Raw genomic sequence first — 19,176 nt, 5'->3', positions numbered from 1 at the left:
CACCCACCAACCAACCAACCCACACCTTGCTACTGCAGAAAAGTTCAGCTTGTATTTCTTCACTAATATAAATTTTCTCTCACTCTTTCTCTCTGCCTCCCCTCTGCTTTTCGTGGGACCATCAGCATCTCGTAAGTACAGCTGCTACCACCCCACAAATTTGTAGCCCCATTTTGGCCCATGTTTGTTGGCATCTTTGGGTAAAACCCCCACATTTTCCCAGTATCTTGTCCATATTTGGATGCACAAAAAGGTGACAAGGGCCTTCCAGCCTTCCACCTATTTTTCTCTGAATATGATGTCGTTCCCAGGGTCTTGGCAGTGGAAGACTCAATCATCAAAGATTAAACCCAGCCAGCAAGCATCTAGCAGCTTGCATATTCATCCAACCCTCCTCTCTGTTTTCTCCTTTGTTCTTTTTATGATTTTGTTTTTATGCCTGTGATCCGTTCTAGGAGACTGGGGATGGAGAGAATCCCTGGCCATGCATCCTTGTAACCTCTTGGTTAGGGAGATGGGGAACCTTTGGCCCAGTTCCCATCAAGCCACACCTGGAGGGTCACAGGTTCCTCTTCCCTCTTCTAGGTTATTTGTAATGCAGATGGGAAGAATGGGCAGCGGGGGCGCAGGGTGCTGAGGCATGGCAAATGACAAGAGAGAAGTCGCCTTACTTAAAATACTCAGCAAACTGAATTTTTGTGCCCCCCCCTTCCCAAGAAAGGCCTCTGCCTCGGACATTTCATTGTTAAGGTCCAATTTTTCAGTGTCATTTCTGAAGCTTTCTTCTCTTTTTTCCTCTAGGGGTTAGGAGGTAAACATTTAATTAATGCTCGTTCCTTCTCTGAATGCTGTTCTCACAGTAGGCAGTGCAAAACCTTCCTTTACTGATATTATGGGTTACATGGTAGGGGGAACATAACTAGAAGGAGTTAGCCCATGATAGGGGTGTGCAAAATGTTAGCCTGCCACCAATTTATCTGTTCTGGACATAGTCCTTTTTTTCCAGGCTCTTACGATATGCCACCTCCTGATCTATTCTCCTCCCCCCCAAAAAACTCAGTGTGTGACATACACTCAACATTCCTCCTGACCTATTTTGCCCCTCCCAAAAAAACACCAGTGCATGGTATACACTCAACATCTCTTCCTAATCTATCTCCAAGCGCAAAACAGTGTATGATACACTCAACATCCCTATTTGCTCCTTCAGCCTCTCTCCCAACTTGTTTGTAGTTCATTTTGTGGCTTGCGTCTCCTTCCTCTTCCTCAAGAGGTTTGCCTCTTGATTGGGAGTCTGCGCTCTCCCTTGTCCTGTGTTGCTGTCCCCCCTCAATGTCGTCTCCCAGTTTCGAAGCTGTTCTAGTTTGGTTTTAATGCCTTAAAACTGGTTTCCCAGGGCATTCAGGGGCTACGCGGAGAGGAAGAGGCGGAAGCGGGAGAATGATTCTGCGGCTCTGATCCAGAGGTACGAGGGCGACTCCTCCTCGCACGAGTTCAATCCTTGCCTTGTTGCATGGGCCACCTGCAAGGGGCATCGGCATTGCTTTTGTAAAAAATAAATGCTGGCAGCGAGATGTTTCAGATGCTGGTACAGAGAACCGAAGAAGCTGATGGCAGTCAATTGGGCAGGTTCTTTGTTCTTAACAGGGCACAGTCCCTCTGAAAGCAAACTTGGCAAGAGCTTGAAGGCCAAATATTTACTAATGTGGTTCGGTTCCATCGTGCGGGACTCGTCACTGATTTTCTGTCCTCCCAGCAAATAGAGATAACTAAACACAGGGTGGGGACCTTTTTCAGCCCAAGGGCCACATTACCTTTGGGGAAAACCTCCTTAGGATCACATTCCACTGGTGAACAGGTCCAAGGCAAAAGTAGGCAAGACAACAAATGCAAATTTTACTTTGTACAAGAGCCTAGTTTCTACTCACACCACCTCTCTATCATCCACCCAGGCAAGCAAAAAGCAAGATCAGAATTCAAGGCAGGGCCAGCCCACCCATGAGGCAAGATGAGATGACTGCCTCATGTGGCAGGATCCACAGGAGCAGCAGAGCTGGCCTCCAAGGAATCATTGCCTGTTGCCACAATGGTAGCAACAATAACTGTAGCACACTCCTCTGAGGCCAGGTCAGCCTCCTCCTTGGCAGTCTCTCTCACTCCCCCCCATAGCACCCTCTTGGCAAATTGGAGGCCTTGCTAGTCTCCTTCCACCCTTGTTCCTGATGTAGATCTTTCCACCCCTCTAGATCTTCACCCACCTCTTCTTCACTGGCTGTGGGGAGGCACCATGTTGTAGTTCGCCTCAGGTGCCAAAGTGTCTTGGGCCGGCCCTGATTCAAGGACACATTCCAACCACACATAAACATGCAAGGAGGGCACAGAGCAGGGTCAGTGAGGGGTGTTGTCTAGGGAGAGTCCCAAGGCTTGGAAGGCCACGTTTGGCTCTCACTCCTGAGGTTAGAATCAGAACTTTGCACTGAAAGAGGGAAGGCAACCCTTCCCAAATAGGCCCACACAAAGAGGGCTAAATGTTTTGTTTTAGGGTAGAGTTCAAAGTCCTTTGCATACATTAACTCCACAATTGTTACAATAACCTACTAAGGCAGATAGTTGTTATTTTACCCCCCCAGTCCTGCAGACTGGAAGACTGAGGCTGAGTGAGCATGAGACATACTGTGGCTGAGGTAAGATTTGGAGAGGGGGATGTTCCAGTTCACACTTGTGATCTCTAGCCCTTCTCTAAAAGGAGGGGAACCACATATACTCCTAGGCTTTGCCAAGTTTGCTTTTGCTGGGTGAAGTGGAGAAATGGTGAAGAAGGAAAAGTTGGAGGGAATCAACCTTTGCAAGAGATGTCTCGTTAAGAAGGCTGTTGTGTTCTACAGTTCCATCTTGGAAAAGTTGGGACGCCTCCCAGAGAAGTGGTTGTACTCTGGACTTGAGCCAACCTGAGATGCGAATCTCCCTGCTTTGTTTTTCTGGTTGCGGGAGAAGGTGGCTGAGTGCATGTTGCTGCGTGGGGCTTTTTTCCAGCAGGTTCGTCTGCCGTCTGGCACCCTCTCCTGGAGCTTCGCAAGGGCAGACCTTGTAGGCGGTTGAATGTGGTTCCCATCTTGGGTTGATGCCGCCAGCTTCCCAGGCTGGCCTGGTCTTTCCTGCTGCCTCATCTTGGCAAGATCCTGCGCTGCAGTCCTAAGCAACCCCCCTCTCCTCCATCCCTGATCCTTTTGCTTAGAAACTGTTGCACGTTTGAGGGGAATAAATGCTTTTCTCCCACCCCCTTTGGTGCTAGGCTGGCCTGCTCACTCTCCTTGGCTCAGAAGGAGAAGCTTGGTGCCAGCAAATTTTGGTCTCTTGATGTGGTGCCCAGTCTGGCAGGGCGAGGGACTCATTTCAAGCTGCTTTTTTTGGTAATCAAACACTGGCTTTTTGCTGCAGCAAGGTGGGGGGTGGGACTTGCTTGAGGCTGGCTGAGGAACTGGGTGTGGTGGTGACTTATTCTCTTGAGAACTTGTGGGGCAGGGGAGGAAAGCTCTTCATGCTACTAGTCCACAAGAGGACAGGATCCTGTGCCAAAAGACACCATCGTCACAGCAGGAGAAAGGAAGGGAAACAAGCTACTAGTGAAGTGGAGGGGGTGGCTTTCATTTTTTCATTCTTTGGGGCATTTTGAGAGGTGAAGCGTAGTGCTTTGATTGCAGTGATGTCCCCTTGCCCAGTTTCTGTGGTCTCTGGGGCAGTGGCGTAGCGTGGGTTGTCAGCACCCGGGGCAAGGCAAGTAATTTGCACCCCCTAACCTGTGGATTTGCGCCCCCTAACCCTAACCCCCAGAAGTTGCGCCCAGTGCGACCGGCCCCCCCTGCACCCCCCACGCTACGCCACTGCTCTGGGGGCAGAAATGGCTTCCAGTATGGCTGCCTTACACTACAGTGTTAAAGAACACTGGGGGTGGGGGTGGGGGAAGAGATTAAATGTGTGTGGCTCTGTCAATGGAGGGGAGATTTTTAGGGGGAAGGCGCAACACCCTCCTCTCTATGGAGGGTGGATGAGTGGAGAGGAAAAGAGACACAGACAGCCTCCCCCCGCACCATGTTCTCTTGGTCCTTGCGTTGTGCCCTGTTTTTGTCCATGGCGGGACATTGCCTTGCCTTGAGGGTTTTGGCGGCAGCTCATAGCTCCCCATTGGTCTGAGGGCTCCACCCCTGGCCTAATGTGTGTGTTCCGTGCCTCCTGCTGGGTCCAGCAATGGGCCTGTGAGTGTCTCCATGGCAACCAGGCCTAGTGTGGATGGAGTCAGTGGTTGGGCTTTGTGTGATCTTGGAAGATGAGGTTCTGTTCTCTTTCATACAAACACACACGGAATCCTTTCTGTGACTGAAATCCGTTCTTTGTGCTTAGGTTGCTAAATACTCCCACCCACTCACCCCTTGTATATAGTGAAAGAATTTCTGCACTATTATAGAGTGATTAATTGACTGGAGGAACTTTTATCTAACTTCATGGGAGGGCAGAATGGAGCCTGGGCTGTGTTTGTGGCTGGCTGGCTGGTTGACTGGCTAGCTGGGGTGAATTCAATGCCACCCCTACCCCCCTCCTCACTCACTCTGTTCAGTTTGTTTTAGAGCCAAAATGCAGCTTTTTCACATAACTGCACCATTCAACGATTTGCTTTGCCATTTGGCGTTGTAAATACAATCTCTTTTGAAATCTAAATTTGTTTTAAAAACTCCTGTCTCACCCATCTGCCTTAAAGGCCAGGGTGTGGGTTACAGCAATAAATACATTTTTAAAAATAATAATACTAAAGATTATCAAAGAAATAAGAGCAGAATTTGCCAAGGCCAAAGAAGTGCTAGACTAGGTTTCTTTTTACGCTCTTGGTTTTAAAATAAAATTTGCGGGGGAATGGAAAAAGAAATAAGAATATTTAAAATCAACAATACAGCAAAATAGGGCCATCTGTAAGTCTACCGCAATCCATTTTGAAAAACCTGATGGAAAAGGCAGGTTTTCAGCTGGTTCCTAAAAACAATGCTGATATAAATCAGATGTTACACAATGGGGTGGCTGTTACTGAGAAGGCCATGTAGGTCACAGACACTGCTCCCCCCAATTTCTCCTAAGGTTTGAACTACCAGATGTGCCTCCTGAGTAGATCTCAAGTTATGGACTGAATGACATGGGGAAAGACTCTACCTTGTATGGCCATCCCACAAATGAATTAGGGCTTCATGCTTCAGGGCTGAAATGTTGAATTGGGGTCAGTAGTTAATTGGCGATTAATAATAAACCAGTCTTGTAATGGTCCTTAAATGTCAGACCCAGCAACATTCATAGCCACATTCACAGAATACATCTAAAGCACTGTGATATCAATTTAAACTGCCATGGCTTTCCCAGAAGAATCCTGGAACCTGTAGTTTGTTAAGGGGAGTGAGAGTTGCATTCCCCTCTGACAGCTACAGTTCCCAGAGTTCCCTGGGGAGAAGGATTGGTTGTTAAGCCACTCTGAGAATTTTAGCCCTCTGAGGGGAATGGGGGGCAGACTTCTAGGGACATTCAGCTGCATTAACAAACTACAGTCCCCAGAATATTCTCATTCTCTCTCTCTCTCTCTCTCTCTATATATATATATATATATTCTCTTTTTATATATATTTTTTATATATAAAAAGAATTCTCTTTATATATATATATACACACACAATTTTATTGATTTTTAACATATTAGTTCCAACAGTCATACAGCAGTCATACAACATATCTTCACATCTTATACAATATTTTTGACTTCTGTCAACACCTCTGATGATTTTCCGTTCTTTACCACTTTTTCTACATTTCTTAATTTCCTATTACATTTAATTATCCTTAACTAATAATTCTTTTTGTAGTCTTTCTTGTAACATTTCAAATAAACCACGTTACAAAACGTCTTGTAGTCCTACTAGCGTAATCTGTTCATCACAATTACTTTTCAAATAGTTCATATATTTACTCCATCCCCAGAATTCTTTTGGGGGAAGTCATGACTATTTAAATTGGTATCATGCTGGTATAAAATATATGTTGTGAATGTAGTCTTTCATGGCTGCAATTTACATTAGCTACAATTTCTGGACTGTTGCTCTTTCATCTTCCTCATTCAGTTCTATGTACTTTTGAAGGAAGAAAATGCTAACCAGCCCCACTACCACATCACTAAGAGTCCAATTAATATGTGTGTACGACACTCAGAGACTTAGCGGGTGCCAAGAGAAGACATCCAGGGTGCTAAGGGCACCGTATTGTTGGCCTCCTGCATTTTAGATTCTGCATTGAGCAATGGATTTGTATTTGGATTACGTGGCCTTCAAGATGTCCTTCCGAGTTCTATGAAAATGAAAGAAATTCTAAGCATGGTTTGTCCAATAATATTTGCCCACTTTAATTTTAGCTCTAAGCTGTTGGGCCCCTTCTGAGTTTGCAGATCTGTGGTTGTTTGCTAATAGGCAAAGGCAAAATTATTGTTTCTCCTTCCAGAAGGAAAACAAGCTCTTAATTATACATGCCTTGCTGGATCAAACAGAAGGTCCACCTGTCTGCAATGGTGGGGTGTGAAAGCACCAGTTAGCCCCCTGTTGGAGCCCCTGGATCTGGGGCTCAAAGATATGGATGTGCCTCTACTACCTTTGGAGAAATGCCTGTTAATTCTGTTCAGCATTCCGTAGAAAATAACTTCATAGATGTTTCCTATTTTGGATTTTCAGAGGCTCTTTGAAAATAAACTGGCCTTGCATAGATTTATGCCCTTCATTTATACAGATTTACTTGGTAGTGGTGGAGGCTGGTTCATTTGGGCAAAGGGGACACTGCACCACCAACATCAGTCCATCCCCAGCCAACGCCCTCCTGCCTGACTTCTTACTTCCAACCAGTCCTGGTTGTAAGCTCTGCCTCTCAGTGTCCTCCTCTGTAGTCCCAATGTTGACCTTGTAGAAGTAAGCAGGGAGTAAAATGTGGGAGGATTGGGGGGACATCAGAAGTAATGGCTGTGCCTGCCATTGGTCTGGCGCCATCTACTGTTGGACTTCCTGCCTTCCACCCTTCTGGTCCCAATGGGCTCTAGCCTCCTCTGTCTGGTGGAGTTCCACATTTCTAATGCCTGATAACAGGTAACTTCTGTGCCTGATTTATTTTGCTTTTGTTTATTTCATGAACTATTTATATTTATGTGTCTTGTTTTCTGACCATTCTGGTATTCCATGCCCACAGTAGCAATGTGCTATTGGCTACAGCCCAAGGCACCATGGGCGTAGCCAAGGGGGAGTAGGGGGAAGTTGCCCCCACCAAATCAAGCAAATCAATAAAAATACTTAGCTGAGGTTCAGCACCCCCCACACCCCCGCCTCACCATAAATCCTGGCTATGCCCATGCAAACTACTTTGATGTCCAAAGCAGAAAATTCAAAATGGGGCTTTATCCTTAGTGGTTTTAAAAATGCTGTTGGGGGCAAGTGCCTGGCAGTGTGTGACAAACAGGGCTAACTCTGATTGGGGTGCCAAAAATATATTCTCTCTCTCCCTACCCACAATACATAGTGCGTACATTTCAGTCTCAATTACAGTGCAGGCTATGAAAATTCTTCCTTCTCTCCCTGGACTTTGAAGAAGACCCTGCATTTTTGAAGCTGTGGTAAATGCCACAGGAGATGTACTCCCATGACAGACTTCAGATTTATTTTTCTAGGTCATATCCCTTATGGGCATTTTAGTCCCTGAGAGAGAAAATCCAAATCCTCTTCTCTTCCTTCCCAAGGTGGTAACAACCTAATAATAACTCCCTGTAATAGCAAACTTTGTGGTAAGGGCCGGCAGAAATTTGAATCGGGGCCCACTGAGAAACAAGGAGTTACGTATCAGCATTCTCAAGGGAATGCATTTACCCCTCCGCAATTACAAGAAACTTTTTTAAAAAACCTAAGAGGGCAAAAAAAGAGGGGGTTCTTTTGGGAGGAAGGATGAGATATAAATCTAAAAAATAAATTAAGAAACAAAACACATGATTGGCATCTGTTGAAAGTTGTGTGTTGGGAGTGAGGTGGGTGTGCATAAAATGGGGATGGGGTGGGTGGAGAACGACCTTCTTCAGCTGCTTATAGCTGTGTTCCCAAACTTTTCCCCTCACAGACCACTTGAAGATTGCTTAGGGTCTCACCAAATCCATTAGGTTGCATACACACCGTACATTTAAAGCATATGCCTTTCCCCCAAAGAATTCTGGGACCTGGAGTTTGTTAAGGGTGCTGGGGGGCTTGTTGCTCTGTGAGGGTTGAACTACAGCACCCAGGATTCTTTGAGAGAAGCCATGTGCTTTAAGTGCATGGCATGTATGCTATATGATTTTTAAAATTTTATTTTTACAGACATGCCGCTGATCACCTGAATGAAGCCCATGGACCACTCTTGGTCCATAAATCACAGTTTGGAAACTCTGGTTTATAGTATTGGAGAAGGGTATGTCTGACTGGCTGGAACCTAAACAAGAGCACACCTCTGTTTGGCTGCAAGGGTAAACTGCAAGCTTTTTGCTGCAGACCCGACTTGTACATTCAAATAATTTACAGTTGGCTGCCCTTCAGTGGTACTCCCAAATCTCCTGCCTGAGGTGAGCATCCTCTCCCTGCAAGCTAAAATTGCGTCTCTGGGCTTCTTTATGCCATTACTGAGCCAGATTCACAACACTCATTTAAAGTAGTATTGTTATAACACTCATGGCTTCCCCAAATAACCTTGAGAACTGTCATTTGTGAAAAGATGCTGAGACTTGTTAGGAGAGGACTACAATACCCAGAGTTCCCTGGGAAGAGGGATTGAATCATAGATCATAGAACTGTAGTTGGAAGGGACCTCGAAAGTCATCGTCCAACCCACTGCATTGCAGGAATCTCAGCTAAAGCATTCATGACAGATGGCCATCCAACGTCTGCTTAGAAAACTCCAAGGAAGGAGAGTCCACACCACTTTCCAAGGGAGTCTGTTTCACTGTTAAAGTGCGTTCAGTTTTGTGGAAAACGATCCAAAGAGTAACCATGATGGTTTTGGGAGGGCATTTCAGAGCCACATGAAAGGCCACGCACTTTACTTTCTCCAAATGACAAGAGCTCCAAATCCTTCTGCCAGTAAGGCTTAAAGCATCTTACAGGGGATGATTTTCAGTAGAAAAGCCCCACATGGGTTAAGGGCTCAGAAACCCTTCTCTCCTGCATTACTGTTATTCCTTTTCAAATTTCAGCCTTGGCATTTGCATGGAATAAGCATTAAGAACCATCCCAGAAATTATAATTGTGGAACAGTGTTCTGCCAGCAAAGGAATTCAGAGCAGGTTTTCCCTTAGTTAGCAAACACTTCTGCACTGGATTCCTAAAGATAGACGTAGCAATGGCAACCCCCAAGGGGCAACTGTGAATGTAAGCATGCTGGGGCAAGTTGTGGCCAAATGGTGCACTTTCAACTTACCCGCCACTTGACATCCCTGCAAGATACATGCAGATTTTGGTCCCAGGATGTTAGCTCACATGTTCTCATGAACAGTTGCTGCTCCAGATGTGATTTGTTTGTGTTTCGATGAGCATTTGTGCAGGATCCTGAGCAGCTTCAAAAGTATTTTATTTTTAAAATAATGGTTCTGTTTTGCAAATTGCAGCGCCCTAAAAAACAAAACAGCTACTGATTCCTTCTGTGTTACTGCTACAGTGTATACTTGTGGTGATAAATGTTGAAATCAGATAAACAATGAGTAAAACAGCTATCTGATATCACCCCTTCCAAACTCTGCATGGGTCATTGAGAATATGAATTCTCAAGAGAAGTATTTACAAAAGTTAGGAACAGAAACCGTATTGTATCAAATTGATTAGGGCCACATTCACACCACAGATTTAAAAGCTATTATGAATTCTTCCAATGAATTCTGGGAGTTGTAGTTTGCTAAGGGTGCTGAGAGTTCTTAGGAGATCCTTCTTCCCCCCTCATGGAGCTCACTAGGAAGAGGGATTGACTGTTAAACCACTGTGGGAATTGTAGCTCTGGAAGGGAAACTGGGATCTTCTAATAACTCTCAGCACCCTTAACAAAGTACAGCTCCCAGAATTGTTTGGAGGGAAACCATGACTGTTTAAAGTGGTATCATAGTACTTTAGATGTGTGGTGTGAACATGGCCTAGATGTAGTTTGCTCTCTTGCATTCCGTTTATCATGCATCAATTTTTCCATGAGCGCATAACGCCAAACATGCTTCTGCCAATATGCAATTAAAACACTAGAAGATGTATTCCAGCCTCCAGCTATGGTTGATTTAGCTACGTCAATAGGAAGTTAATAAGATATTCGGGGAGCTGTTTAGTGCAAAGATTCCTTGCTTATTTTCCTGTGGCTGATCTCCACTCCACACAAAAAACACACCTCCAAATCTCTTTCTATATACAGCTTGATGTATTTACCACCATGGTACCTTCTGGGAAATGGCCCACATCACGGTCATCTTGGCTCCTCAGTATTGACCACCTTCTCTTTGTTTTGCTTCTTCCAGAAACTTCAGGAAGCATCTGCGGATGGTGGGGAGCCGCCGCATGAAGGCGCAGAGTGAGTGAGGGGATGGAGGTGGTGCAGGGTGTGCTGTGTTGAATCACGTCCTGGAGCCCTAGATCTCCCAGACTGGGGAAGCAGAGGGGAATCTGTGGCCTTCCAGATGCTGTTGGACTCACAACTCCCTGCAAGCCAGCAGGGCCCAACGGTCAAGGGTGTTGGGAGTTGCTAGCTTAGCAAAACCTGGAGGGCCATAGAAGTTCCCTGCCCCTGCCCGAGAGAGATGCTCTTGCCTTGCTTCACTTTCCCTCCCTGTGCCTCGCTTTCTCATCCAGACCGATCCATGAATGTAGCCTTCCTTTTTTTCTTGTTCACCTGATCTAGCTGTTACAGAGTGTGCCTAAAGAGCATGAGATTGTGAGCCAGGGCGGTGTGGTGGTTTTTTCTTTTGGCTGGTCGTATAGAAAGCTGTGATAATTTAGTCCCTTATTGCCATTATTTAATTTTTTTAGCCTTTGCCGAGCGCCGAGAGAGGAGCTTCAGCCGGTCCTGGAGCGACCCCACTCCCATTAAGCCCGAAAACCTCAATGATTCCCGAGAAAGTACGTTCCTTTTTTGTGTCCTCGATGAACCTCCCCTCCCGTTCCTTACCTTCCAAAACCCAAAGTCAAATTGGTTTGGCATGGGCTTAGTCACTGGGTTGTCCATGTGAACAATTCCAACTAACCCTTAGGTTTCCCCAGAGTCCTGTTCTGTCTGATTTGCTGTGGGGATTAAACTGTGATGATGCTGTCTTAGGGTGTTTAAATTTGCTGGTCTGTGCGTGAGTTGCAGAGGGTGGCCTCTCACAACAGCTAGAATGGAGGTGAGAGAGTGTCTGTCTGTCTGAGCTTCCTTGAAAGCAGGTTCTGCTTGGGGACAGGTAAAGGGTCCCAGGTTCAGGCCCCAGCTCCTCCTATTCAGAATCATGAGAACTGAAGAATAATGATTCAGTGACAGTGTGTCTGCATTCAGAAGGTCCGAAGGCCCCCAGCAACTCTAGGTTGGGTTGATACAAACATTCTTCCTCTAATCCTGGATAGCCACTGCCAATCAGTGTAGAGAATATTAAGCTACGTAGGCAGACCAATGGTCTGATGTGTTGTAAGGCAGGCAGCTATGCTCTTATTTGGTAAGGGCTGTAGCTCAGGGGCAGAGGTACCTCGTTCAATCTCTGGCAACTCCAGGTAGGGAACCCGGCAGAGGGTCTTCTCGGTAGTGGCGCCCGCCCTGTGGAATGCCCTCCCATTAGATGTCAAGGAAATAAACATCTATCTGACTTTTAGAAGACATCTGAAGGCAGCCCTGTTTAGGGAAGTTTTTTAATATTTGATGTTTTGTCGTGTTTTTAATATTCTGTTGGAAACTGCCCAGAGTGGCTGGGGGAACGCAGCCAGATGGGCAGGGTATAAATAATAAAATTATTATGATTGTTGTTGTTATTGTTATTAATATTATTAGGGCTTGTAATGTCCCCTGATAGGAAATCCTGGAAAGCAGCTGCCAGTCGGTGTAGACAGTAATGAGCTAGACGGCCCAATAGAACAGACAGTTTCTATGAGGCCAAGGTTACCTGCACAACCTGCTTGCATTTTCTTCCCACCTGAGAGTTGAAAAGAGGCTGGAGCTAGATAGGACACAAAAAACATGCAGCCTTGCCTCTTGTTCTTTGTTCTTTATTTATTAACCCATCCTCCATCTGGGAACCTTTGATTGTACAGTTGTACAGACAATCCACATTTTACGCTGGGGCTACAGAGCTCACATCAACCCATTCTGACACCACTCCACCCCTTTTCATGACATCTTTATGGTGCTTTGGGGCTACTTCCAGGTTTGGTGCCATGATGTGCAATCACACATCATGCAGATGCACCTAAGCTGGGAATTGGCTGTAGTTCATCAGCAACTCCCATCATCCTCCCATTCAGTGATGGCCATGATGACGGGAGCTGATGGCACGCAAAGCCCAACAACCTCTGGAGGACCAAAGGCTCCCCAGCCCTGGTATATAGAGATAGCAAGAGGTATCACACATAATATAAGCAAGCCACACAATAAAATTATAATACCGCAAAACTTTGCATCAGAGTAAATAGAGACAGCTAAGTACAGTATCAATGGCAGCAGAGTAAAACCTTTTTAGATGCTCAAGTGGTTCTTTCACTCCTCAATTAATTTCCACAAGTACAAGGTAGGTGAGCTGGCCCAGGGTCACCTAGTGAGCTTCATGCTTGAGTGTGGGATTTGAACCCTGGTCTCCCAGGTCTTAGTCTGACACTCTAACCACTACATCACACTAGCTCTCATTGTGATGATAGCAGTGCCAGTCAGAGTGACAAGGGGAGACCATTCCACCAATGAACCTCTGTGGTATCACGACTTTATTCATTTATAAGATTTCTTACCTGCCTTTCATCCTATGGTCCTAGAATGGCTTGCAATTTTAATACATAGGTATAAAAACAGATCAAAAGAGTTAATAGTGATTTTAAAGAAGTTTGAAACATTCCAACTGGAACAGAACAGTATAAATTCAACTCAAGATTATGGGTTCCTTAAAGCAAAGGAATCTTAGTTGTCAAAGACCAGAGCAAAGAGGTTCATCTTCAGCAAATGGCGAAAACTCTGTGACAAAGGTTATAATACTTTTATTACTTAATAAATTTATATCCTGCCCAGAAGCCCAGGGCAGCAAACAGGTTTAAAGATGAAAACAAAGCAAAACAAAACACATTCTGATTAAAGCATTCTAAAGACAATTACACCTAAAACATTCTAGAAGCAAATAGAATTAAAAACATACTTCCATCCAGTGATCTTGAAGATACCAGGAACAGTATTCTTCAGCCACCAAACACCTGTGTAGACAGGAATGTTTCAAATCACTCCTGAAAGTTAATAATGCTGGAGACAGATGCCCTTTTCTAAGGGAGGACATTCCACAAAGGGGAAACCACCACTGAAAAGGTCTATTCATGTGTCGGTGTCAACCGGTCAAGTCCAAGATGATGGACACCTCTGTATGGAGAGGGATTTCCACCACAAGGGAGCTTCCACAGAGAAAGCTCTCACCCATGCCGTCATTCCACATGCTTCTGAGGAGCCCCCTCTAAAGATTAACCCTGCTGTAAGCCCCCTAGGAAGTCCTTGGTATTAGGCAATGTGGCAAAGAAGCAAACTAAGTGAGACAGGAAGATAAGCATCCTTGAATTGGGTTCAAAGGGGAATGCTCAGCCAACATAACTCTTTCAGAATCTGCATCCTAAAGGCAGCAACCAGCCTCTGATGTTTTGGTCTCCCCTTTTTTCAGTTTCGACGGCAGGCATCTTCCGGGCTTCATCTTTGATCATCTGTTGGGGCATCTTAATTGCTGGTCTGATCATGTGAGGAAGGAGGCCAATGTGCATGTGGGCCCCTTCTTAACCAGGACACTTTAGAACATTGTATGTGTGTGTTCATGTGCATAAGGACCCCTCTGCAATGCTTCTCCCTCTGTATCTCACAGGCCATGAGCTCCAGGATTCCTGCTGTGCACTTGACAAGGGCGTTGACTTGAACTGGGAGGCAGAGAAAGAGCTTGAGGCTGCAGCCTGCAGCGGGGAAGACTTCATCCCACCCAAGATCATGGTGAGCAATACCCAAAAAGCAGTTCTGCCAAGGGCAGAAGTGGGGAGCGCTCATCAGTACAAGGGCTACATCCCATCACAGGAAAACTTTGGGGGTACACATGCCAGCAGTTCAAGAGGCAAAAGTGGGCAGAGCAATGGAGGAAAAAAATCATTTTTGTACAGTAGGTTGGTTGCTAGACACACTCAGACATGCTCCCCCTCTCTGTCCTCCAGGCAGGCAGGAGGCATGATCTCAGCTAGGGAAAAGCCTTATTCAAGGATACAGCAAAGCAGAGCCAATGAGGGGTATGAACTGGGGAGACAAGTGGTTGTGGGGTTGTCCTGTAGAATAAAGAATTAACCAGTTCAGGCCTCCATATATGGGATGTGGCCCTTGTCCACTTGCCCCTGCCACTCCCCACCTCCCTGCTGTGCCCATTTTAATTGTCTCTCCTTCTTTCTTTCTCCTTCAATTTTTCCAGCTCATTTCCTCCAAGGTGCCCAAAGCTGAGTATGTTCCGACGATCATCCGCCGGGATGACCAGTCCATTATCCCCATCCTCTATGTAAGTCATAGCACAAGACGACAATGGTCCATTTCAACTTAGTAATTTTCTGAAGTGGCATCACTTTGCTAAGTGCCAGAAAGCGTATATTGAGGAATATACTAACCCCAAGGGAGGTTAGTCTGGTCAGAAAGGTCTTTGGAACCTAAGGAGCAGGCAATGCTGATCACTGGGCTGCTGTCAGGGCAAACCATGACAAATTGCTGGTTCCAAATGTGTTCTGATGTATTTTAACCATTGTTTTCAATTAGTTTGGTTGTGTTGCTTTGCATTTTATAATGTTGCATTTAAATGTTGTAAGCTGCGTTGAATTCCAACTTGGGAGAAAGGCGGGTTATAAATCCATCAAGTAATAATAATAATAATAATAATAATAATAATAATAATAATAATAATATCTCTTTTAGGGAGATTCCCAGTAAAGCTAAACCAATCATCTGCACTATATGCTGATTCTATTATTATAACATTTTATCACGCTGTTCTATGTTATTTGAATCTCCATGCTGTTGGCTGTTTCTGAGTTCTATTTTGGGTGGAGAGTGGGATAGAAGTATCTCAAATCCATAAATAAATTGTAGGCAGAAAATTGGTGGAAGATCACATTAAACGTGGGCATTGACTGATAGTTTATGGGAGAACTTGGCCAGTACAGTGGTTGTTTTCCTTCTCTTCCTGGGTTATTCCCATGTGACAGAGGTTGGAAACGTTAGCTGTAAAGAAGAGTCTGTGCTGTTATTAATAAATAAATAATATTCCACCAGTGGCATGTTACAGCATAATAATAATAATAATAATAATAATAATAATAATAATAATAATAATAATAGCAGGGCATGCTCAAAAATCAACTCTTTTTTGGCTCTATACCAGAGGTAGCTTAAATAGTAGTAGTAGTAGTAGTAGTAGTAGTAGTAATTTTATTATTTGTATCCCACTCATCTGACTAGCCACTTGGATGGTTTTAAAAGAGGATTGGATAAATTCATGGAAGAAAATGCCATCAATGGCTGCTAGCTACAAGAGCTTCTGAATACTAGTTGCTGGAAATCAGAGGAAGGGAGAGCGCTGCTGTGCTCAGGTCCTACTTATGGGTTTCTGGTTAGCCACTGTGGGATCAGAATGCTGCACCAGACGGGCCATTGGCCTGATCCAGCAGGCCCCTTCTTATGTTCCAACTCGTTTAAAAAGTTAGTATCACTTTTTTCTGCCTAGCACAATGCGCTTTGTGCCTTTCTGATGGATTAAAATGTGGTGTGTTTTTAAAATAAAAAAGCATTGCCTCTCTGTTTGTTTGCTTCCAGGATCACGAGCATGCCACCTTTGATGATATTTTGGGTACGTGAGTGTTTGGTAATTAAGCTGAATTGAACGGGACTGGGACTGGTGGGTGATATTGTGCCCTGAGACAAATGGCTGGCACCTTGGCTTCACTGTTGGTTCTGAATGCAAGACAAAGGTTTCTTCACACTCCACGGGCTCCAAAGGAAGCTCATCTCTAGAGAAAAGGGGAAGGGCAGGGGTGCCTTTTGCTGGCCTCCTTCTAATCTTCTTAGGCCTGATGGACAGCAATCCCCTTCAGCCCCAGTCAGCACAGAGGGTTTTAAAAGAGGAGTAGACAATCAACCAACTTCTCTGTTGTGGCCAATGACCAATACAGTGGTACCTCTGGTTACGAATGCTTCTGGTTACGAATGCTTCAGGATACGAGCTCCGCTAACCCGGAAGTAGCTGTTCCTGGTTGCGAACTTTGCCCCAGGATGTGAACGGAAATTGCACGCCAGAGGCGCATGCACAACGGGAGGCCCCATTAGCAAAAGCACGCCTCAGGATAAGAATGGTTTCAGCTTAAGAATGGAACGAATTAAGTTTGTAACCAGAGGTACCACTGTATTCAGAAAGAAACTTTTTACATGCATATATAAAGTAATGCAAAGCAAAATAGAAAACCATAGCAGTCAAATTACTAGTAAATGCATTGTGTTATAAAATGCTGGGTGCAAAAAAAATAAAATAAAAATGAAATTATAAGTTTGTTAAAATTAATTCCTGGCAAGTTTTACATGCAGGAAAACATTAGCCTCGAAGAGGTGAATGGATATGTTCTGATCTGGAAGCATAAGATGCATCTGATCATCCTGGCAATTTCTGTAAAAAGAGTTCGGTAAAAAAATCTTAGGTATAGCATGATAAAAAGAACTCCGCATAAGAACTCAAGTTATCAATTTTACCTCTACAGATTTGCAGGGGTATTTATGCTGACATTTCTTTAACCTCCCCTCCAGACCTGCTGACGGAAAAACATTTAAATGCACCACAGAAAATGCTTTACTTCACACAGCACATAGTTAAACTATGGAACTCACTGCCACAGGAAGCAGTGATGTATTTAAAAGAGAACTGGACAGATTCATGGAGAAGAAGGCTATCAGTGGCCATTAGCCATGATGGCTTTGCTTTGCCTCCACTGCCAGAGGCAGCAACTATTCAGAATACCTGTTGCTGGAACTTACAGGAGGGTAGAATGCTGCTCTTGTGCTTACGTCCTGCTTTTGGGCTTTCCAGTGGGGCATCTGGTTGGCCGCTGTGGGAACAGGAAGCTGGACTAGATGGGCCATTGGCCTGATCCAGTAGGACTGCCCTTAAGTTCTTATGGACCAGCCCTTTGATTCCACCATGATGGTGATATCTGCACCTTGGTCAAAGCCTTTCCCCGCATGCTGTACATGTCTCATATACCCTTCTCTTCCCTCCCTGTCACCCCACCTGCCCCCTCCCTTTCTTCCATAGAGGAAATTGAGAAGAAGCTGAACATCTACCGGAAGGGCTGCAAAATCTGGAAGATGCTGATTTTTTGTCAGGTATATAAATGCCCCCTGGTCGTTAATTTCTTTCCCAAATCTTGGATTCACTTACCACTGCCTCCTTCACATCTTTCCCCCAGCCCTTCTCCCTAATGGCTTGTTCTCAAGAAGCTGGACTAAAGAAGTCCTTTCAGCCCGAGGGCCAGATTTCCTTCTGGGCAGCCTTCTGAGGGCCACATGACCGTGGTAGGCTGGGCCAGTAGCAAATGTGGGTGGAGCAATGAATCACAATTTTGCCTTTGTACAGTAGGCTAGTTTTCTACAAAGACTAACACACACACACACACACACACACACACACACACACACCTTTCTGTCCTCCCTCAGGGCAGGCAAAAGGCCTGAACAGAGTTCAAGGACACATTGCAGCCAGGCAAACACACTCAGGGGAGGGGGCAGTGAGGGGTGTGGCCTGGAGAGAGTTCTGAGGGCCAGATGGGGCAGGTGGAGGGCTGCATTCATCCCCCTGGGCTTGAGCTCCCCCATCCCATCATAAACTCCTCTCTCTGCTTCACCCTCCCAATTTTTGAGAGATGCTAAACTGCACAGCACCATCTTCCAGGTCTGTTCCCTCCCCTTGGCAACCACCAACAGCAGATTTTTTTCCTGGAGTCTCCATTTTTGTTGGTGCTGATTCGTGAAGGAGGTTGGAAAGTCTATACTTAACCCCCACCGGGCTGCCACCTCCAAAGGCCTAGAAAATGTGTCATGTTTCTTAAGCACTCTGGCTTAATCAGGACCTGCTATTCTCATTATTATCTTCTAAATGTCAATGCCCTTGTTTGTGTGTTGCCTGGTCCACCTCCTTATCCTTTTTCAATTGTACGTTGTTGAAATTTCCAAAACAAAGCAGAGTACACAAAGGGCCTGGAGTTTTCACATTTCCACCCCATCAGACACACGCCCAATACCTGTGGGCGTTCTCTTGTTCAGCAATACCTTCTTTTCTGGGCATATTTGGAGTTTTATTGGTCCGCATTCACACAGTACATTTAAAGCACAAGGATGCCACTTTGAACAGTCATGGCTTTCCACAAAGGATTCTGGGAGCTAAAGTTAATTAAGTGTGCTGAGTTAGGAGACCCCTTGCTTCCCTCACAGAGCTTCTGTTCCTGAAGTGGTTTTACAATCAGCCCCTCTTCCTGGGGAATGTCAACTTTTCCACTGAATTTTTTTGCAATATAGAGATCAGTTAAAGTGTAATCAGTGAAGGCTGTAACATGAGGTGCGCTTTCAAGTAAGTGAACCCTGCTGAACTCAAGCGGGGCTTATTTCTGCGTAAACATTAGCAGGATTTCAGTGTTAAATCACTGGAAAGCAAGGCTGTTAAGAATGATAGTTGACTAATTGTATGGTTTTTTTAATTGATTAATTTGCATGTTCAAACAAAAGTTCTAAAGCAACAGACACACTTCCTTCGCCTTTTGAGGATGCAAGCAGCAGCTTAGTAGAGGACTCATAGGCGCCGACTCCATGGGGCCTGAGGGGGCCCGAGCCCCCTCAAAAATTTGTTTGGGGGGGCTCTGCCCC

General features: G+C 45.1%; 1 protein-coding gene across 3 annotated transcripts in view; it reads left to right on the top strand.

Annotated features, from left to right (window-relative positions):
- The window catches only part of NSMF (NMDA receptor synaptonuclear signaling and neuronal migration factor), a 47,776-nt gene that overhangs the window by 21,788 nt on the left and 6,812 nt on the right, over positions 1-19,176 (top strand). For 2 of the 3 annotated variants that reach the window (XM_081896500.1, XM_081896499.1), the window contains exons 5-10: positions 10,571-10,623; positions 11,079-11,168; positions 14,114-14,235; positions 14,699-14,782; positions 16,087-16,120; positions 17,573-17,643. In XM_081896500.1, coding sequence (XP_081752626.1) covers positions 10,571-10,623; positions 11,079-11,168; positions 14,114-14,235; positions 14,699-14,782; positions 16,087-16,120; positions 17,573-17,643 — 454 coding nt within the window. The remainder of the gene's footprint in view (positions 1-10,570; positions 10,624-11,078; positions 11,169-14,113; positions 14,236-14,698; positions 14,783-16,086; positions 16,121-17,572; positions 17,644-19,176) is intronic. The other variant, XM_081896501.1, reaches the window with a different exon arrangement.

The sequence above is a fragment of the Podarcis melisellensis genome (genome assembly GCF_964234715.1).
Source record: "Podarcis melisellensis genome assembly, chromosome: Z".
NCBI classification, from domain to species: Eukaryota; Metazoa; Chordata; class Lepidosauria; order Squamata; family Lacertidae; genus Podarcis; species Podarcis melisellensis.
Note: the sequence above shows the minus strand (reverse complement) of the source record. Positions and strands in the feature narration are given on the sequence as shown.